This window comes from Corythoichthys intestinalis, chromosome 17, assembly GCF_030265065.1.
Source record: "Corythoichthys intestinalis isolate RoL2023-P3 chromosome 17, ASM3026506v1, whole genome shotgun sequence".
Lineage (NCBI taxonomy): Eukaryota > Metazoa > Chordata > Actinopteri > Syngnathiformes > Syngnathidae > Corythoichthys > Corythoichthys intestinalis.
This window is the reverse complement of record NC_080411.1, coordinates 13,412,004-13,434,630: the sequence shown is the minus strand read 5'-3', so window position 1 is coordinate 13,434,630 and position 22,627 is coordinate 13,412,004. Positions and strand designations below refer to the sequence as shown.

Sequence of the window (22,627 nt, the reverse complement as noted above, 5' to 3'; positions counted from 1 at the left end):
CTGGGCATTGTTCCTGACCCGTTTCAACTTCCAGATTACCTACCGTCCAGGGTCAAGGAACGGGAAGCCCGATGCGCTGTCAAGGCTCCATGAGGCAGCGGAGGAGGGGTCTTCAGAGGAGTCTATTGTTCCCGAGAATCTGATCGTTGGCGCCCTACGTTGGGAAGTAGAGCGTCTTGTGGAAGAAGCCTTACGAGGGGTTAGGGTACCTGGGGGCTGCCCTGCCGGCAAGTTGTTCGTCCCAGTTGCTCAGCGCGCAGGAGTGCTGAAGTGGGGCCACTCCTCGAAGTTTGCCTGCCACCCGGGTGTGTCCCGCACATTCTTCCTCGTTTCCCAGCGGTTTTGGTGGCCAGGCATGCGCAAGGACGTCACTGACTATGTCTCTGCTTGTTCCGTCTGTGCTCGGGGCAAGCCAGTCCATCGTGCTCCAGCGGGCTTACTCCATCCGTTACCTGTTCCAACTCGCCCCTGGTCACATGTTGCGCTCGATTTCGTCACTGGTCTTCCACGATCCAGGGGTTGTTCGGTCATCTTGACGGTGGTGGACCGGTTTTCCAAGATGGCGCATTTCGTCGCACTTCCCAAGTTGCCTTCAGCCCTGGAGACCGCTGACCTGCTGGTGACACATGTTTTTCGGGCTCATGGCATCCCGTGCGACCTAGTCTCTGATAGAGGGCCCCAGTTTGTCTCACAGGTCTGGGGAGCGTTCTGCAAGGCTTTGGGGGCCACCTCAAGCAAATCTTCGGGTTACCACCCACAATCCAATGGGCAGACGGAACGGGTCAACCAGGAGCTAGAGGCCGCCCTCCGTTGTGTTTGTGAACTGCATCCGGCCTCCTGGTCATCGCACCTCCCATGGGTGGAGTATGCGCGCAACACCCTTGTTTCCTCTGCTACTGGGAGGTCACCTTTCATGACCGCATATGGGTACCAGCCTCCACTGTTTCCTTCCCAAGAAGCCGAAGTCATCGTGCCATCTGTCCAGGTGCACCTGCGGAGGGCCCATAGGGTCTGGAGGGACGCAAGGGCTGCACTAGTCCGCACGGCGGCCCGCAACCGGCAGATAGCTGATCGCCACCGACGGCCCGCTCCAGTCTATCGCCCAGGCCAGATGGTCTGGCTGTCAACGCGGGATTTACACCTGGCTGGGACTTCTAAGAAACTGGGCCCTCGGTTCGTGGGTCCTTTTGCTGTTGATGCTGTGGTGAACCCTGTGACTGTAAGGCTGAAGCTTCCCAGCTCGATGAAGGTTCACCCAGTTTTCCACGTCTCTCTGCTCAAGCCAGTCTCCACCTGTCCCCTGAACCCTCCGCCAGTGCCTCCTCCTGCTCCTCGCGTAATCGACGGTGGGCCGGTGTACACGGTACGTGCCATTCTCGACTCAAGGAGGAGGGGTAGGGGGGTGCAGTACCTGGTCGACTGGGAAGGTTATGGCCCTGAGGAACGCCAATGGGTCCCCCGCTCCTGGATCCTCGATCCGTCGCTGCTGCGGGATTTCCACTCTCGTCATCCCACGAAACCAGGTGGTCCGCCAGGGGGCGTCCGTTGAGGGGGGGGTTCTGTCATATCTGTATGCCTTCTCAGTTCTTTTTTCATTCCAGCATCTGATTCAGCTGGATGGGTGGGGCCGTTGCAACACACCTGTGGCGCATTTGGAGCGCTCATTATTTAAGGACTCCGGCCACAGTCTGCGAGTGTCGGACTATTGCTTGTTTGCTTGCTACTTGCCTTGCTTACCGCCTGTGTGTTCATCGTCAGCCTTCGAGTTTCCCGACGTTCTACGGTCGTATTTTGGTTTGGTCATCTTTACACTAGTGCTCTTTTGGGCTTGGTAGTTAGATTCTTGTACTGTTATATTCATGCATTTTTCGCGTGCTCCCTTTGTTGTACTGTATTATTATACTCGCGTTTATTGGCGTGCTCTCTCAGTTTGTTATATCCGCATTTTTCGCGTGCTCCCTTTGTTGTACTTTATTATTACACTCGCGTTTATTGGCGTGCTCTCTCAGTTTGTTAAACCCGCATTTTTGGCGTGCTCCTTTTGTTGTACTTATTAAATACAAACGTTCTCTATTTCTGTTTCTTGGTCTGTGATTTGGATCCGCCTCAACGGCTTGCCGTTCACAACACTTTTGGGATACAAAGTATCGCAATATAACACCATTTTGATATATTGTCACACCCCTAGTCACAATAGTGAGGAAAAATGACATAGTTTATGTAATAAAAAACAACAACAACAAAACAACTGACGTTCAACTGGAACCATGGGATGACTCAGCAGTTTTACATTCTGTACATGCAAAAGCTTCTTGGAATCAAGATGTTATAACAGGGGTCTCCAAATTAAGGCCAAGATTTTACCGGCCGGCAGCAAATTATGAAATATACCGTAATGGCCCGAATATAAGACAGTGTTTTTTGCATTGAAATAAAGACTGAAAAAGTGGGGGTCGTCGTATATTCGTTGTCTAGACATTATACCCATTCACGACGCTAGATGGCGCCAGATATCATTGAAGTGATGTTCTGTCATGACAGATCTAAGCTACTCTCAAATTTAACCAGTTTTATTTTAATGTAATGTTTTTCCTTATTTCCTAGTTATAGTTAGACTTCACTTTGATGGTTAATGCCGTTATTGCAATTTTGTTGTTTTATCACAAAAGATTGGTTTATTTACATTTCAAAGACCAGAAGCCATTCATTTACGAATGTGATTGCACTTTAGTTTACATATTTAAATATTCATATGTTAAGATTTGAATGAGGCAAAATAACATGCTTTTTCTCTCAAATATATTGTTATAATCATTTGTTTCAGATATACCGTAATTATTTTCTGTATAAAAACTAATTTGGTGTTCAAAAAGTCTTTTTTCAAACTTGACTCTTGGAAAAAGAGGGGGTCGTCTTATAATCAGGGCCGTCTTATATTCGGGCCAATACAGTAATTGAAAATGGCCGCAAAATAAGCTCGAGTTCAGCCTACATTCTGTTGCAGTTTTTGTTTACTCCACCACTACCAATCGGGTGAAAGATTGGACATCTATCGCCGTCGATGGCAGCCAATGAGTTAATACTTAAATTTTACTTTGGCCTAAGCACAAAAAACATTCATCGGCAAGTTTTACAGCGAATAGCGGCGGATACGGTCAGTGAATTTACAAGACACAAATAGCTAATAATCATCCAGACAATGGAGCAAGTCTGAGCTTGGATGGTTTTCACATCACACGCGAACCGTGCTAGGCTTCGTCTGGAAGTGTAGCGAGACCACTTTTGGTCGATTTAGTCCACACCAGGGGGCAAAACCAACTGCCATTAAAGCCAGACGAAAGAGTGGTAGCGTGAAAACGCTATTACATAGCTAACTAACCGTGGCGATGACTAACAGGAAGTCAACCGCTGTCTTTAGTGAAGTGATGCGCGAGAGCGCACATATGGAAGCACTTTGCTTCCCCATCAAGTACTACATAACGCACACTAAGTTTGAGGTACAGATATAGATATCGTCGCTGTCTGATGCAAACAAAGTGATTGAAGCAGTAGTTATCTAAACTTCAAGATTACCGTAACATATAGGCTATTTTTTGTTAGCCTGTCCATTATGTTTCACTTTGTATGTTAGCATTAGGGCTATTTTTAATCGTTTTCCGGTTGCGGGATCCAAAACAGATCTTAGTTTTTCTCCATCATGTCAAGTTTTTAAACCACAAACTACCTGTTTCCTTAAAGGGACTACAGTATACAGAGTTACTTTTTTACTCATGAATCCATGTAACTGCAGCTCATGCATGCATGCTTGTATGAGCACGAACATTAAGCAACTAGCGTTACCGCTGTGAAGTTGGCCGCCCTTCAGACGCAAATTTATATCAAAATGATGTCAATTGTTTGTGCTACCTTTGTGCTGTAAAAAATTTTGTTCGTGCAACTACCCTTTTTGAGGTATTTATAATTATTTATAGGTCAATCTGAGTTCAACCAGCCCATTTTGATTAAAAATGCCTAAAATGTTGTCAATTGTTTATGCTTTGTTTGTGCGGGTTTGTGCTGCAAAAAATTGCGTTTGTGCTGCTACCGTTTTTGAAATATTGAGATATTAATTTCGAGTCATGATGTCATCGGAGCAGTGTTTGGGTCGTGTCACTCATGTGAGATGTGCTGCGGAGTCCCTCTTGCTTGTAGGGAAACACGGTAAGATGTGTTTTCTTATCTTGGAAAGAGACAATATACAATGCTGTTTTAGACTTTAAAGGTCTGTGCTGAGTGATCATCAGACGTTAAATGTAACTCATCATGTTACCGTAGCATTCGTGTTCGCGTGAGCATTAGCTTCAGAACGGCGAGCGTCGTTTTAAAACACTGGCCAGCCTAAAGCAGAGCCACTTGGTTTTTCTGGTCAGTATAAGTCTAGAGAACAGCCAGTTGGCGAAATGGCATTTATCAGACGCTCTTTATAGTCGCCTATAGGAGGCTTATTGCTCTGGCTAGACTCTAAGCATAGCCCCCCACCCCTCAAAAAAAATCCCAGACTTCCCAGTGTTAAACACGCAGACATCTTTTTTTATGGACAGGCTGGGCTTCCAGGTGGATTTGAATGAAGATAATGTACTGGTTTTTCTGCTGTGTGTATTATAATCACCAAGTTGGCGTTGTCCTTGTAGACGCTACAATATGTGCTCGTCTGTCTATATTCACTTGAAATTGTAGGAAACCTTTATTTTTGGACTAAAACATTTTGAGTAACGGTTGAGGAAAACTAAACGAAATTTGTATGAGATTTCGTCGACTAAAACTAAACAAAGTTGAACGCATTTTGAAATGACTAAAATATGACTAAAACTAACAGTTGTACCGCGATATATAATATATATATATTTCATTACAGGACCTGGGTTGTAAATCGAAATGGCCCTATGTCGAGCGGGATTTTCCCATAAGAATATTATATACCGTGTTTTTCGGACTATAAGTCGCACCTGAGTATAAGTCGCACCAGCCATAAAATGCCCAACGAAGAGGAAAAAACATATATTGTCATGTGCGAGACGGAGGAACCAGTTGCGTATCGCAGACACAGGATTTTATTGATTTTGACAGGCAAAGGAAACAATCAGGTCAAGCAGTAATGGCTAGTTGGCATGCAGACGTATGCTGAATCGCTGACGACCTGACACTGGATGTTGTCTGCTCGAGGCTTATATAGTGTTCTCAGTTGTTCCTTGTGACATAATAATGGGTGTACAGTAACTTGTGACGAAAGCTTTGTGATGCATGAGTGTGATGCAATATGCTGAAACATTAATATCTGCAACATCAATACATGCAATATGATGAAACATTAATAACTGAAACATTAATACATGACAGAACCCCCCTCTCAAGGGACGGCTCCAGAAGTCCCAAGGATTGAGCCCACCAAGGGCTACTAATCAGTCCATGGCCTCATCCACTGAGGGCATTGGCTCAATTTCCTCCTCGCCAGTGGAGGAATCAACTACCGATGGCACAGGGTCGGGTTCAGAGTCAGATGTAGGCATGGGCTGAGAGCAAGCCGCTCTAGGTCGACCCCGCCGGGCGGACAGTTGGTCCGGATGGAGGCGATGGAAGTCTGATATGAGGGTCCGATCTACAATCCGCCCAGCTGGAACCCACATCCTCTCCTCGGGACTACATTCTTCCCAGTCCACCAGATATTGGCGGCCCCTGCCCCGGCGGCGTGACTTGAGCAGGCGACGAACTGTGTAGAGAGGACCCCCGTCCACCAGGCGAGGAGGGGGAGGTGGTGCTGCATTGGGGACCAGGGGGCTCTCATGGACTGGCTTTAGTTTGGAGACATGGAAGGTTGGGTGAACCTTCATAGACCTGGGTAGTTTGTCGGATAGGTGATGGGCTGATGATCTTCTCGATGGGAAACGGACCAACGAACCTGGATGCCAGTTTACGTGATTCCACTTGGAGTGGCAGATCCCGGAAAGAAAGCCATACCTTCTGGCCAACTTGGTATGCAGGGGCTGCAGTCCATCGTCGGTTGGCTCTGATGGCATGACCAGAAACCGAGTTTAAAAGAGCGGTACGGGCTTGAGAGCAGATTCGGCGACATCTCCGTACGCAGGCTTGGGCGGAAGGGCAGGAAGCGTCTCCTTCTTGGCTGGCGAACAGAGGCGGTTGATAGCTGAAGACAATGTGAAAGGGAGACAGGCCCATGGCAGAGCTGGGAAGGGAGTTGTGAGCGTATTCCACCCACAGCAGATGTTGCGCCCAGGAATGGGGGTTGCGTGAAGCCATGCAGCGGAGGGATGTCTCAAGCTCTTGGGTGAGCCTTTCCGACTGGCCATTAGACTAGCGGTGATAGCCTGACGTGAGGCTCGCTGTGGCTCCCAGGAGGCGGCAGAACTCCTTCCAGAAGGAGGATGCAAACTGCGGACCCCGTTCAGATACAACATCCGTCAGATACGACATCCCTCGGTAGTCCGTGAATTCGGAACACCTGCTCCATAACCACCTGTGCAGTCTTCTTAGCAGTGGGCAATCTTGGCAGCAGGATGAAGCAGGCCATCTTGCTGAACCTGTCCCCAACCGTGAGGATGACAGTGTTTCCTTCAGAAGGAGGGAGTCCAGTTACAAAGTTCATTGATATATGGGACCACGGGCGTTTGGGGACTGGCAGGGGTTGGAGCAAGGTGGCTGGGGGTCTTGTTCTGGCTACAGGTGGGGCAGGCTTTCACTAAGTCTTGGACATCTGTTCTCAACGAAGGCCACCAGAATCGCTGGGAGAGCAGGTGGATGGTGCGTGTGACACCAGGGTGACAAGTCAGGTGGGAGTTGTTGCCCCACTGGATCATGCATAACCGATGAAAGTTTTAAAATCAGACTATATTTTTTCTTTTGGTTTCTACATGAGGTCGTGTAGTCCAACAAACTCTTAATCAAAAAGGCCCTGCACGAGCCCTCCCTACCTCGATCATACTTGTTACCAGCGCCCTCAGGGCTCGAATCTCCGCGTGGATGCTCTGAAGCTCACTCAATATGATTGTCATCTCGTCTGACATTTTCGGGGTTGAAACAGTGTCCTTTTCCATGTCAGTCCTTTTCTTGGATGCTGGATTGAAGGCAAACGGGCTTGGTGTCGCCATTACATAAAAATTCGAATAACTTTTTAAACCAGTATAACTGTTGTTTGTTTTCTACACGTGTGCATTTAAACCGGAATAGAGTTGATGCTACACACTTACTAATTCGACTCAGGAGCTCGCCCTCATCAAAGTCAGGCGGATGCTCAAACTTTGGAAGCTCCAACACTCCCCAGCGTCCTGCTAGAGTCGATAAATCTTCAATAAGATCCTGTGTCTGCGATACGCAACTGGTTCCTCCGTCTCGCACATGACAGTACGACCTGACACTGGATGTTGTCTGGTCGAGGCTTCTATCCTGTTCTCAGTTGTTCCTTGTGACATAATAAAGGGTGTACAGTAACATGTGACGAAAGCTTTGTGATGCATGAGTGTGATGCAATATGATGAAACATTAATAGCTGAAACATTAATACATGACATATATACAGGTAAGTCGCACCGGAGTATAAGACGCATTTTTGGGGGAAATTTACTTGATAAAATCCAACACATAGAGCAGTTATGTCATCTTGAAAGGCAATTTGATTAAAATAAAAATACAATAGAGAACAACATGCCGAATAAGTGTACAGTATGATAATATTACATGATGCATGAACAACGAAATGCGAACGTGCCCGGTATGTTAACGTAACATATCTATGAACTTATTCCGATCACTTTAGCATAAAGAACATGCTAACAAGTTTACCAAACCATCAGTGTCACTCCAAAACACCAGAATAACATGTGAAATGATATAATGTGTTAATAATTTCAGACATAAGTCGCTCCTGAGTACAAGTTGCACCCCTAGCCAAACTATGAAAAAAACCGACTTATACTCTGAAAAATACGGTAATTCAATTACTTGGTTCCACAGCCAAAAAACCTATGCTAAATCCTTCTTTGATACAGAAGGTATAATGACAAAACGCAATTACACATAGCAAAACAAATAAATTATTATTTGTATTTATAATCTAACGAATCAGGTTCTAATGTGGTGGTTGTTTTTTGCAGGCTGTTCCTGAACAAACTGATGAGAGAGTGAGAGGTGCTTTTGCTTCACGTCATTTTCAAAGTATCGGAATCGGCAAAAAAATATCGAACATGCCTTTTTTAAATATATATATATATATTTTAATTAAATCGTTTTCTAATTGTATTTAATGTTACAGACATAATGTGTTACACTCTTCCAGAGTCTTTAGTTTAAGCTTAAGGTAGGGTTATCAAATTTATCGAGCTAACGGTGAGAATTAATATTTATTACATTTATCACGTTACAATATTTAACGCAATTAAGGCATGCGCTGCACGACCCACTCACGCATTGTCGAGTTCAATCTATAATGGCGCCATTTTACCCATACAGTACTGTATATAGAGCTATAAGGCAGCATAAAATGAGTAGCAAGAATTTTGGCAGCCATTGGAGCCGTTTTTTAAATGGCTAAAGCCTTACAATCCCTCTCCCAACGATTATAATAATCGTGGGAAGCAATGTGGGGAAGAAAGGTAGTAGTTGATCTTTTTCTTAACACCCTATGTTATTTCCCAACGCAGAGAAGATATATCAATTGGTACCATGACGCACAGTCATGGTTGCACTTCCTATCATGCATTTGGGCAGAAGTTAAATGGCTATAGTATCATTTACTGAAAGCTCAACAAATACACTAGATGGCAGTATTTAGTCACAATATACAAAGTCACATTTATCCTTACAAGTCTTTCTATCCGTGGATCCCTCTCACAGAAAGAATGTTAATAATGTAAATGCCATCTTGAGGATTTATTGTCATAATAAACAAATACAGAACTTATGTACTGTATGTTGAATGTATATATTCGTCGGAGGAGGACCGTCGAGATTGTAGACATATACCATCATTTCCATCTGAATTTCAATGGTAAGCGACATCTTTTCCCTTTTTTACCACCTGCACTAACCTACTTGAGACCCATGTTGATTTCTCTCACAAGAAAATCTGCCGTGCTGCAGTCTTGGGGGGAAACAATGAATTTGCGATGCTGTTATAAATCGTTGTATTTCAGGCATGTCACCATATGTCAAGACAAATAACGAGTCAAATTTTACGTCGGATGTCGAAAGGATCGTATGTCAAAGTACCACTGTAGTATTTTCGTCCAAAAGACTAAGACAAATATTAAAAGGGCTGCCAAAAACAACACTAGTTCCAATACACATTCGTAGCTAAAATGTTAATCCCACAGTGATGAAACAGTAATTAGATTTTCCAATGATCCGATTAATCGACTAATCCCCCCAAAATATTGTGGTAGCTCTACTACAGCGACGGGATATGAGCTTTATCTTCCCCAGGGGAACAGGCAAGAGCCTGAATACAATCAAAGCAGTTGACGGCGAAGGGGTGGAGAGATGGTGGGGTGTTAAAGCACCCCCCACCGAAAATACAACAATGCGCCTTTTGTGCCGGACTAACAGTGTACCTTGCAGCCTGCTCTGTGATGCCCTGCCAAGACAAACCACTGTGTTGGGCTACAATTCTTGTAGCAAAACAATCTGTGCTTGTGTTAAATAAACTACACTGGGTCTGGCTCTGAGTCAAAGGCGCGTACACAGTTTATCCCATTAGCACTAATGAGAGGGGCGAGTTCCACGATGCATGCTGAGGCTACCTGTTGACTACTCTCGCAAACGTCGTGTGTTTTTTACGTTGTCGATGCCTCATGCTTTTTCTCGTCTCCTGCACCTGTGCCAATATTAGCTCCCGCTTTCGCCATCCTGTTGCTGTATATGTCCTCTAGTTCAAAGGTGTTTTAACTAGTTAGCCCAGGTTTATTGGCCCCCAGCAAACGATGCCAATATCATTAATTACGAATAAGAAGCTTGAGTTCAGCCTACATTCTGTTGCAATTCTCATCTTTAACACTAGACAGCAAACGATGCCAATATCATTAATTACGAATAAGAAGCTTGAGTTCAGCCTACATTCTGTTGCAATTCTCATCTTTAACACTAGATGGAGTTAGTCACCTAAACAGTGCCTCTCCATTAGCTCAAAAACTGGCTACGTGTCAATCAAATCAAATCAATGAAGGAAACTGTGGTATTTTAGTATTTTCCTTTTACATGAATAAGATTATATTAAAAAATAAACCAATTTGATAACTGAGCTATCATGGTTGTTATTTCCATTTTCTCTTTGTTGTGCAAAGTTTGGTACAGAAGTGTAAATATACAGTGCCCTCCATAATTATTGGCACCCCTGAAAAAGATGTGTTTTTTAGCTTCTAATATATATTTTTTTAATTCAAATAATATGGGACTTTAATGGAAAAAAAGAGAAAAATCCAACCTTCAATACAAATGCATTCATTCAGTGGGGAAAAAATCCCACATAAAGAAAAAATTATTTGACATCAAATAATGTGTGTCACAATTATTAGCACCCCTGGTGTTAATACTTTGTACAAGCCCCTTTTGCCAACAAAACAAGGTCTGGGGACTGAGATGGCCATGGGAGGAGCTTGATTTTGTGTCTGGTGAACCATTTCTGTGTAGATTTGGCCATATGTTTAGGGTCATTGTCTTGCTGAAAGACCCAGTGACGACCATCTTCAGCTTTCGGGCAGAGGGCAACAGATTTTGATTGTCCTGGAATTTCAAAGCATTCATGATGCCATGCACCCTAACAAGGTTCCCAGGGCCTTTGGAAGCGAAACAGCCCCACTCAATCTCAAGCTCAATCTTGGTCTCACACAAAAATACACACGGTTCCAGGCTTCAACTGGGACCATGTGCTTCGGTCAGATGAGACCAAGATTGAGCTTTTTGGCAACAAACACTCTAAGTGGGTCCGGCGTGCCACGAAAGATGCGCATGCTGAAAAGCACCTCATACCCACTGTGAAGTATGGGGGTGGGTCAGTGATGCTGTGGGGCTGTTTCGCTTCCAAAGGCCCTGGGAACCTTGTTAGGGTGCATGGCACCATGAATGCTTTGAAATACCAGGACATTTTAAATCAAAATCTGTTGCCCTCTGCCCGAAAGCTGAAGATGGGTCGTCTCAGGGTCTTTCAGCAAGACAATGACCCTAAACATATGGCTAAATCTACACAGAAATGGTTCACCAGACACAAAATCAAGCTCCTCCCATGGCCATCTCAGTCCCCAGACCTTGTTTTGTTGGCAAAAAGGGGTTGTACAAAGTATTAACACCAGGGGTGCTAATAATTGTGACACACATTATTTGATGTCAAATAATTTTTTTCTTCATGTGGGATTTTTTTCCCCACTGAATGAATGCACTTGTATTGAAGGTTGGATTTTTCTCTTTTTTTCCCATTAAGGTCCCATATTATTTGAATTAAAAAAAAAAAATTATTAGAACCTAAAAAACACATCTTTTTCAGGGGTGCCAATAATTATGGAGGTCACTGTAAATGTTTAGATTGTAATATCCTTATAACTCAGAATGATTTTGCTGCTCGCAACTGGAGTTGTCCGATAATGACTTTTTAACCGACAACCGATATTGTCCAACTCCAAAAATCCGATACCGATACAGATATATGCGGTTGTGGACTTAACATATTATTGCTAATTGTATTGTGGTGCCCCACTGGATGCTTTAAAAATGATAAAAGTAACAACTTCAAGGTTATCTAAATAAACATTCTGTGAAAAATAAGAGAACAACTTCAACTGAAGTTATGGGGAAAGTCCTGATATTGCACCACTATATTTATTGAATTTATTGAAATCAAAATAGTGCAAACATCAGTTTTTGGATAAAGTGCAAGTGCAAAGTGCCAATAAGATACTTCCAAACACATGTTGGCCCAAAACCGATAATGAAAAACCAAAGTCGATATTCTCTGATATTATTTTAAAATGCTTTTATCGGCTGATAATATCGGACAACTCTACTTGTAACCCTTAACTCATTCACTGGTATTGAAAGTTATGGACATCAAATCCATTTCAGGTGGGAAGGCTGGTTTTGAGTAATTATGTTTCTCTGCCATTGACGGCGATCGACGTCCAATCCAATTTTACAGTCTGAGTCAAAATGGATTGGACGTGTATCGTCAATGGCTTCCAATGTGTAACATCTTTCTATGTAAATATGCCATAATAAGACATGGGCACCTGTGGTGTATGGACTAATCCCGTCCGCCATTGCTGAGGTGTAGGGCTGCAGCTAGCGATTAATTTAGTAGTCGATTAATTATCAACTAGTTAGTTCCAATAGTCGAGTATTCGGATTAAGAACATTTATTGCTTTGTAGAATCAATTTTAGGAGATGTAAAACAAAGGCTTGCTAAGATTGCACTTTCAAAAGAGGATTAAATACAAAATACAAATACAAAATAAAATTCCAGAGTATTTCTGTGAACTATGCGGGATTGCACTTTTATGTAAAAATACATTAAAATACCTGATCTTAGCCTCAAACGGAATAAAACAATGAATGAGGATCTAAGTGTAAGTACAACAAAAGAACCATTGGCTAACTTTGATAGCAAAAGTCTGCTAACTTAAATGCTATAAAAGGTAATGGTTTTACAATGCTCGTAACGGATCATTCCAACAGATATTCCCACAAAAAACAGCTAAATATACCTATAAACTACATAACAAATGCATTTTAAAAAAACATTATAGCTCAAACAAAAACTCACCTTATGTTGGCCTTAACAGGGAGCAGCTGGATTCAGCCATGTTAAAAGAGCTATATCATATTCAGTGTTGCCAATAGAGGGCAGTGTATCCACCCAAATCAATAAAATACATGCAAACACTTTCAAAACAAACCATTACAACGCCACTAATTAAACGAATACCCGAGGCAGCAAAATTTGATGCGAAGCCTTTTTTCTAATCGAAATACTGGAGTTAATCGATTAATTGTTGCAGCACTACTGAGGTGTGCTGGTACAGCACACCTCAAACAGCAGCTCATGTTATTGTTTGCATTGTGTGACGCTGGGCTGCTATATGTGATCAAACACCCCAGTAATGGTGGGCAACGTACACAAATCTCTACTCGAATTAGTCAATATCTGAATATTTTCTTGTTTGTGAAATTAAGGATGTTGCGGCTTATATTCGAAGTGTATGTTATAGTCCGGAAATTACAGTATTAAACCGTTTGCCTAGCAGCAATGGAATGACAAGTGACTCCATCTACGCTAAAAAAAACGCACAGTCCTAGCTCATTTGGCAGAGACTGTTAACCCCTTCCAGTACATACTGATTGGATGTCTGTTGCCATCAAAAGCAGACAAAGTTGGGTAGCATATCATGAAATGAAGTGTTTTGTCTTCATTTTACAAAACAACGTCAGTACAACACTTTTTTTTTAATGTTCCATAATCATTAAGGAAAATCCAACAGCTGACTTGTATCCAATATGTTGTAATTATGTGACAGCGATGATGTAACCGACTGGAGTAATGTTCCCAAAATATTTTCCATTTGACTTATGTTTGAAAAAAAAAATGATGAGGGCGTACTGAATGAGTGCTTAATATCATATTAAAGTTAAGTGACAGTTAATATTATGGAACATTAAATCTAAATCGGATGGTGTAATTTGAGAGAAGTAGTTTACCCACTTGGCAACACGAAGGGCAACAGCTCCCCCGGTAGGGCGTTATCTTACATTACAAGTGTAACTCACCTGTTTTCAAAAGTTTAAAAATTTGCTGTTTGAATACAGTGTAAAACACACATTTGTGTGTACGACGTGGCAGTCGTCATACCTGCGGCTGCTTTTCTTTCCTCGTTCCTCGTCTACACGGAGCTCGCTGGCTGCTGCGCTGTCTTTCTCTTTCTTCAGTTTGGCTCTGACCAGCTCGCTCATTTTCTCGCGCTCGTCATCCTCCTGAGAAAGTTAATTGACTTTTAACGGATTCATTGCCACCGAAATCCATTTGAACAGGGATGGCCAGCATTGAATGATTATGTATCAGTGCTACTGATGGCACTCTATGCCAACCCTCCCGGTCTAAATGGACTGGACATCTAGCACCGTCAATCCAGGCAATGACTTACCTTTGCTTCATCTCCAGATGTCTTCTCTGCCCTTGGAAAGAAGACATATAAGCATGTAAGTATTGTGTCACTCAATCATTAATTATTACAGGCTGAAGGCATGTTAACGAGGGGTGTGACAAAATATCGAAACGGTGATATATCGTGATACTTTGCATTCTAAAAGGTTATCGATACGCTCACGCCAAGGATCGAGACATCGTTCTAAATCAGGTGTCAATGTTTGAGGAATAAATAAACAAATAAATAAGGAACCAATAAGATGCGACCTAAAACCTCCACCATAATAGTGTCTCAGTTAACTCTATGGCTGCCATTGATTGGTCGAAACCAAAGCATTCACAGTCACTTAGTGCTGCAACGATTAATTGATTAACTCAAGTAATTGGATTAGAAAAAAAGCTTTAAATCAAATTTTGCTGATTCGACTATTCGTTCAATTAAGTGTTGCGTTGTAATGGTGTTTTTGTAATGGTTTTTTAAAGTGTTTGCATTTCGTTTTGTTGATTTGGGTGGATACACTATCCTATAGTGGCAACAGTGAATATGACATGAATCATTTAACATAGCTGAATCCAGCTGGTCCCAGTTAAGACCAACATAAGCTAAGTTTTTGTTTGAGCAAATATGTTTTTAATACATTCATAATTTAGTTTATAGGTATATTTAGTCCTTTTTTGGTGGGAATACATGTTTGAATGATTTGTTAAGGGAATTAAAAAAAAATGTTAGCATTTTATAGCATTTTAGTTAGCGGACTTATTTTTTAAAATCAAAATCAACAGGAAGTGACTGAAAATCAACAGGTAAAGCCCTGAAACAGCCCAAAATTACCTTGTTGCCTGGCATTGGCTGCCACTGACGGCCATAGAATTGGGAGGGGCCTGTTTGAAATAGGAGGGGTTCATTTGCTGCCACCCTCCCCGTTCAAATGGATTGGACAACTACTAAAGATAAACTTAGAGCAAAATGATGAAGATAGCTTGTTTTTCTGTTTCTTAGTTGTCTTGTAGAATATCCTCAAATGATTTCCAGACCAATGTATCGATAATCCTTGTATCGCCATAGCGTGAGATCATTGTTATCATGAGCTTTGTATCGCAAATCGTATCATATCGTGAGGTATCAAGAGGTTCCCACCCCTAATGTCAACAGTGTTGGCAAATTGCAGTTGTGGTATGTTCAAACGCTCGGAGCGGGAAGAAAATGCAATAGGTTGATAAAATTTTGGCTAATTTTGACAAAATTAGGCAGTTTTGGAACAAACTGTTTGAATAGTTTTAACAGTATGTCTACGCCTTCTGTTACAGCAGCATCTTATTTGTTCTAAACATACCTGGCATTTTAGCGCCACACAACGCTTGGAGCTGTGAATTGCATGTTATTTCTGATTCATAGGTAGTAGGTACGCTGTCAAAATCAATAATACCAGCACACGTGCAGGATGATTTCATATGAGACTCCAATTCCTTTCACAGATGTTAATTGGACATCAACACATGGTAGAATTTAAGTTTACGCATATAAAATAAGCATAAAGATCTATATTAAACATTGTTCGCAATGCTACATTGAGCATAAACATCTATATTAAACATTGTTCACAATGCTACATTGAGGCTACTAACCACTTTAGCTGCATTGGCAGTCTTCTCCAAAATGCAAACTTGCAGTTAAAAGGTGACACTTACAGCATTTACAAATGATTCGAAAAATAAAGAAAAAATATATATTACTGACACCACATTCATGACGAAAATAGAATACAAGTGCACTGTTTTTTTAGTGGGTGTAAATCTTATGTTTAATGACTTAGTGAACGTATTTCTGCTGAACATTTCAAAATAAAAACACGTCACGTTCACCATGTAAATAATAATTTGTGGAGTTAACCTCACAAACCTCAGATTCTACTCTAAGAAAAGCTTTAAAATGAATCCCCATTATGAAAAATGGTATTTGTAATGAATAATTTGGCTGACATGCACACTTTGCAGGACAACAATAACATTTAAGAATAACTATTGCACTTGAATGGGTGATTTATTAGGATGTATTGTCACTACATTAGTGCTTAAATTGGTTGAAAAAAAATTACAATAATATTGCACATTGGCAATAATTTATGAGACAATATATCGCCAACTAAAATTTGTTATCGCGACCAGCCTAGTCTTACTTCAAGCCAGAGATTTCTATTGACACACGTTTTGGAGGCTTTAAGTGGAACATTGTCTTTTTCCATGAGCCTCAATGTAGCATTGTTAACGCCATACATATATGTTACATATACAGTATACAGTGGTAAGAAAGAGAATCTGAACCTTTTGGAGTTTCGCACATTTCTACATAAAATCACCGTCAAATGTGATCTGATCATTGTCAAAATCACACAGATGATAAAACAGTGTCTTTAACTAAAACCACCCAAAAGTAAATAAAGTTTAATATTTTAATGAGGATAGTATGCAAACAATGACAGAAGGGGGAAAATAAGTGAACCATCATCACCCCACCTTGGCAGCAAAACTTCAACCAGACACTTTCTGTAGCTGCAGATCATACACATCGATCAGGACTGATCTTGGCCCATTATTCTCTACAAAACTGCTGTAGTTCTGTCAGATTCCTGGGATGTCTGGCATGAATCGCTGGGGTTCAAGTCTGGACTTTGACTCCAGAACATGTATTTTGTTCTTCTGAAACCCTTCTGAAGTTGATTTACCTCAGTGTTTTGGATGATAGTCTTGTTGCAGCATCCATCCTCATTTTAGCGTCCACTGTCTGACATACGACCTTAGGTTTTCCTGCAAAACATCCTGAAAAACTTTTGAATTCATTCTTCCGTTAATGATTGTAAGTTGTCCAGGCCCTGAGATAGCAAAACAGCCCCAAATCATGATGCTCCCTCCACTTTGCTTCAAGGTGGGGATGAGGTGTTGATGTTAGTGAGTTGTTCCATTTTTCCTCCACACGTGACGTTGTGGGTTACTCACAAACAATTCAACTTTGGTTTCATCAGTCCACAAAGTATTTTGCAAAAACTTCTGCGGAGTGTCCAAGTGCCTTTTTGCAAACATTAAACGAGCAACAATGTTTTTTTGTTTTTTTTAGACAGCTTCCTTCGTGGAGTCCTACCATGAACACCATTCTTGGCAGTAGTTTTACATATAGTTGATGTGTGAACAGAGATATTGAACTGTGCCAGTTATTTCTGTAAGTCTTTAGTAGACACTCTAGGGTTCTTTTTTACATCTCTGAGTATTCTGCACTGAACTTTTGGCATCATCTTTGATGGACGGCCACTCCTTGGGAGAGAAGCAACAGTGCCAAAATCTCCATTTGTAGACAACTTCTCTGACTGTCGATTGATAAACATCCAGACTTTTAGAGATGGTTTTGTATCCGTTCCCAGCTTTATACAAATCAACAATCCTTGATCGCAGGTCTTCAGACAGCTCTTTTGAACGAGCCATGATGCACATCAGACAATTCTTCTTATCGAGACATTTCTTACCAGGTGTATGTTTTATAGTGGGCAGGACAGCTTTAAACCACTCATTAGTAATTGGGCACACACCTGACTTAAATTGTTTGGTAAAAATTGTTTTCAATTGCTCTTTAAGTCTCCTTAGGCAGAGGGTTCACTTACTTATTTTCCCCCACTGTCACTGTTTGCATGGTATCCTCATTAAAATATGAAAACCTATAAATGTTTGGGTGGTTTCAGTTAAAGCAGACACTGTCTTTACATCTGTGTGATTTTGACAAAGATCAGATCACATTTGATAATGATTTTATCCAGAAATGTGAGAAATTCCAAAAGGTTCAGATACTTTTTCATACCACTGTATATGTGATTTCTTGTTTTGTATGTCTGAACCTTAGTTCCACAGTGTGTTGATGACCAATAAACATCTGTGAAAGGAACGGAAACGAAAAGAGGAGTTAGCCAGCCTTCAGCCTGTAGTAGTATACTAGTGCTTGTTATATTACTTATCAACAGCCGGAACAGAGCTGAGTCTCGGATCATCCTTCAAGAGATCGTGGCTGCTTTTGCTCTTTCCTTTTAGACTCTAGAGAAAAAAATGACAATTGTAGGAAATTAATCTGTAACGCTAAATACTTCAAAACAGTGATGGCTACCTGACTGGCTTGATTGACCATCTCCTCGTCTTCTTCGGCCTCCTCGCCGAACGACAGCAGGCTGAAGTTCCTTCGTTGATGGACAGAGTAGTGACGTGATTTATGACTTCCCAACTCCAAATTTTATTAAATCCACTTCCATTAACTCAGACCTACTTTGTGGCTTTTGATTGGGATTTCTTTCCTTCCTCTTTTTCTTTTTCCTTCTTGGCTTTCTTTGATTCACGTGGTTCAATGTCATCAAAGGGAGAATGCAGAACCTGGAAATGTGAAAATATATCTTTTAATTTTTGGGGGGAATCATCTCAATTTGAGGATGATGGATATTTTACCTCTGAAGATCTTATCTTGTGAGGATTCAAAGGTCTTTCATTGCTGTCACATTCCACGTCTGCCAACCTCAGCATGTTATAGACCGTGTCTCCAGTCACCTGAAAGCAGCGTGTCGGTCATACCACCCAAAAATGGGAACGGCTCCTATTTGTACTCACTTTTCCGAAAATGGTGTGCTTGTTGTTCAGCTCATCAGCACGTCCCAAAGTGAAGAAGAATTGGCTGCCGTTGTCGTGGGGGCCGCCGTTTGCCATAGCGACCAGACCTCTACGGTTGAAGCGCAGTCTGGTGTGAAACTCATCCTGAGGGTGGGAGCAGAGAGAAACATTACGCTCTGTAGATTTGCTGCCATGATTGATTGACTATTTGACAACTGATCAATTTTCATATTAATTGACAACTATCTATCTTTTACAGACACCTATAACATATCCAATCGTCTTATTTGAGTGTCTTATTATACCAATATTCTCTAATTTAGGTATATTATAAATGTATCTATTTTTTTAAAAAAATTCAAAACAAAATATGTAAAAATAAATTATATTTTGTTATATTATTTTGTTTGTATGTCTTTACTACTGTTATATACAGTATATTTTTTAGTATTTCAATTAAATTAAAAAAGGGGGAATATACCATTTTGATCAATATTTTAAGCATAAAAGAAGGGTATTTTATATATTTTTTTTTTAGGGCTGTCAAAATTATCGCGTTAACGGGAGTTAATTAATTTTTTAAATTAATCACGTTAAAATATTTGACGCAATTAACGCAGATGCCCCACTCAGACAGATTTAAATGACAGTACAGTGAAACGCTCACTTGTTGTGTTTTATGGAGTTTTGCCGCCCTCTGCTGGCGCTTGGGTGCGACTGATTTTATAGGCTTCAGCACCCATGAGCATTGTGTAAGTAATTATTGACATCAACAATGGCGGGCTACTAGTTTATTTTTGGATTGAAAATGTTACAAATTTTATTAAAACGAAAACATTAAGAGGGGTTTTAATATAAAATTTCTATAACTTGCACTAACATTTTTCTTTTAAGAACTACAAGTCTTTCTATCCATGGATCGCTTTAACAGAATGTTAATAATGTTAATGCAATCTTGTTGATTTATTGTAATAATAAACAAATACAGTCCTTATGTACCGTATGTTGAATGTATATATCCATCTTGTGTCTTATCTTTCCATTCCAACAATAATTTACAGAAAAATATGGCATATTTTATAGATGGTTTGAAGTGCGATTAATTGCGATTAATTAATTTTTAAGCTGTAATTAACTCGATTAAAAATTTTAATCGTTTGACAGCCCTAATTTTTTTAATTTTTAGAATATATAAGTATAAACCAAGAAAAAAACAGTACGTATCTCTTTTTTTTTTTTAATTGTTCATCCGTTTTCAAATAAAAGAAAAACCAGTAAATATTCTCTGAATTACTTAGCCCTTTGAACAGATAATTACTGTAATTTTTAACTCTACACCACTACCTTTGACCCTACATTTTATAGTTCAGTCAGTCTTATTTTCTAAGTTTGACAGGCTTATGAGCTATGTGTGTTTTGGTTTAAATATTATTGCACCATAATGCAATGCCATCATCTGTGTTCAGTTACATATGAATCATAGACTCTGCCATCAGTTGGCAAGACAGCTCCCACAGACATTCAGCCACACCTGCCTGTAGGGGGCCGACTGAGGCAGAACGTTGAGTTGGCTTTCACTGTGATAAACTCAAACACACGCTGCATTCTAACGCAGGATTTAGGTGGAAAAGGACGAAGGTTTTACTGCATACTAGCAGGTAAGAGTGTCTCAAGAGTGATTTGGTCGAGGATTCAAGGTAATTATTATATTAAATAGCACCATGCATACACTTTGAAACATTGTGAAAAAAATCAGTGGATGAAATTAGTGTAACTTTGGCTTAAAATATTTACATAAAATGAACGATAACCACCCGTTTTTTGCTTTTCATGAATAATCTAGACTGTTTTCCCTTCATATCTATAGAAATTCCGCACTTTTAAGCATTTATTTACAAGAATTTTCAACTTGAAAAGCACTTTGCTTTGTGACGGCCGCCATGTTGGATTTTGTATCTCTACACAGTCGCGGAATTCAACCTAAATAAGCTGTGATTGTATATATTTTTTAAAATGCATATTTTGCTTTTGTTTAGTAAAATTAAGATAATTCTGCATGCTTTCCTCAAGTATTAAGTTTCTGATGTGAAAATTTAGTGATTTATTAGCTGTTGAAAACTTGCACTAAATTTTAAAAAAATTCAGTTGCTATTTTGGGCAAAGACTTGTATGTTAAATATTACTAATGATCCTGAAAATATGGGTGATTATCTCTGCATTTGGTGATTTTTGTGCATCTAGCGTAAAATTTGAGAATTTTATAGCCATTTTAGGTTTTGTTATACTTGTATAAAAAAATAATCGGGATTTTATTAGGGAATGACTTTGAATTTTTTGATGTTGCTACTCATGGAGACTCATATATGCCTAAGGGAGGTACCTGTTTTGGTTTTAGGTCACTGGCGGCTTTGGTTTTGAAAATATTTGAATTTTAAGTTTTTGAAAATAGGCCCCCTACAGATCATCCCCAAGCCCCGTATACCATCAACTGTGTCTATGTATGAATATATACTGTTTTCTTGCAAAGATTTGGTGGCTGCAGCTTACGTTACAACTTAACTTACATTTTATAGTTCAGTCAGTCTTATTTTCTAAATTTCACAGGCTAATGAGCTGCATGTGTTTTACTCTTAATATTATTGCACCATAATGCAATGCCAACACCTGTGTCTTATAGTCCAGTGTGGTTTACATATGAATATATATTCCGTTTTCTTGCAAAGATTTGGTGGGTGCGGTTTATTGTCTGAAAATTACGGAACCTTTGTCATGAATCAGAAGATATTTGCAGACAGAAAACAATGATACCTTTACAAAGTTACATAATAATATTCAAATTCTAACTTTTCTGTGCATGTTTTTTTGTTTCCAATGCACATTTCCAGTGCAAATCTAAAGCCTAGAGTAAAATAACAGTAAATAACGTGATTTATTTACACGTTATTTAGTTGATTAATCACAGAAATAATTGAGATAATGTTCTCAATTTCACCTTGAATGGCCCCCCATAGATGGACTCTCCTCCCATCCCGGTTCCAGTTGGATCTCCACCTTGAATGATGAATTCAGGCACCACCCTGTGGAATATTGTTCCATCATAGTAACCTTGAGGACATAAAGAGAATAAAATGCATCATTTACACAAATGTGTCATTTTGGTCATCTTTAATTGACATTGTTATGATGTACCTTCCATGCACAGCTGCACAAAGTTCCTACATGCTTTAGGAGCTTCCTTAGACCACAGCTCGATGTCAATGTCACCTCCGGAGGTCTTTAACAAGACCTGAGAAGAAAAAGTGAATTAGAACATGGTCTTTTGGTCTATAAATTCAAAGTGGTGGTCAGATATGCGAGTTCATTCTGCTCACCTTTCCATTCGTGGGTGGTTCTTGAATGTAAATACTGCTCATTTTAAACTTAATTAATTCTGCCTACGTTTTAGTGATACTTTTTGCCTGTATTGTGTAGATATTTGTTCAAAAAGAGTAGATAAAGCTTTAAATCTGCTCTCACTTCGTTTTTCCTGCCTGGTGCGAGTGTATTGTTTATGTTCCGTCCGTGGGGCAGAGTTAACAATAATGTCGCAGTTTTTGAACGTTTATTTTGTAACCGTTAAAATATGTATGCATTTTTTTTTAAATTGTAAGTTCAAAACATAACATTACATGGCTTTTCCGCGTATGTCGGTGTGCGTGTTAGCAACATGTGTATCAGGAAAATCCTTGTCAACCCCTCTAAAAGATATGTTGGTTTGACCCATGCGCCCTGTGAAAATGGTTCCGATAAGAAACACTTATTAAAAATCCGGCTCTGTA

At 40.4% G+C, this 22,627-nt stretch overlaps 2 protein-coding genes across 2 annotated transcripts in view; both read right to left on the bottom strand.

Annotated features, from left to right (window-relative positions):
• Positions 1-22,603, bottom strand: part of cwc27 (CWC27 spliceosome associated cyclophilin) — a 63,272-nt gene extending 40,669 nt beyond the window's left edge. Inside the window, exons 1-10 of the mRNA XM_057819004.1 lie at positions 22,181-22,603; positions 21,999-22,095; positions 21,802-21,914; positions 18,810-18,953; positions 18,651-18,749; positions 18,475-18,578; positions 18,319-18,388; positions 18,169-18,248; positions 14,173-14,203; positions 13,881-14,002 (exon numbers count right to left, since the gene is read on the bottom strand). Coding sequence (XP_057674987.1) covers positions 13,881-14,002; positions 14,173-14,203; positions 18,169-18,248; positions 18,319-18,388; positions 18,475-18,578; positions 18,651-18,749; positions 18,810-18,953; positions 21,802-21,914; positions 21,999-22,095; positions 22,181-22,222 — 902 coding nt within the window. The 5' untranslated portion in view covers positions 22,223-22,603. The remainder of the gene's footprint in view (positions 1-13,880; positions 14,003-14,172; positions 14,204-18,168; positions 18,249-18,318; positions 18,389-18,474; positions 18,579-18,650; positions 18,750-18,809; positions 18,954-21,801; positions 21,915-21,998; positions 22,096-22,180) is intronic.
• Positions 5,059-7,942, bottom strand: LOC130905511 (uncharacterized). Its single transcript, XM_057819005.1, has 2 exons — positions 7,242-7,942; positions 5,059-7,108 (listed from the first exon to the last, which is right to left on the bottom strand). Exon 2 carries the CDS (start codon positions 6,051-6,053, stop codon positions 5,439-5,441), a length of 615 nt encoding a protein of 204 aa, XP_057674988.1. The 5' UTR covers positions 6,054-7,108; positions 7,242-7,942; the 3' UTR covers positions 5,059-5,438.
• Positions 22,604-22,627: the final 24 nt, after the last annotated feature.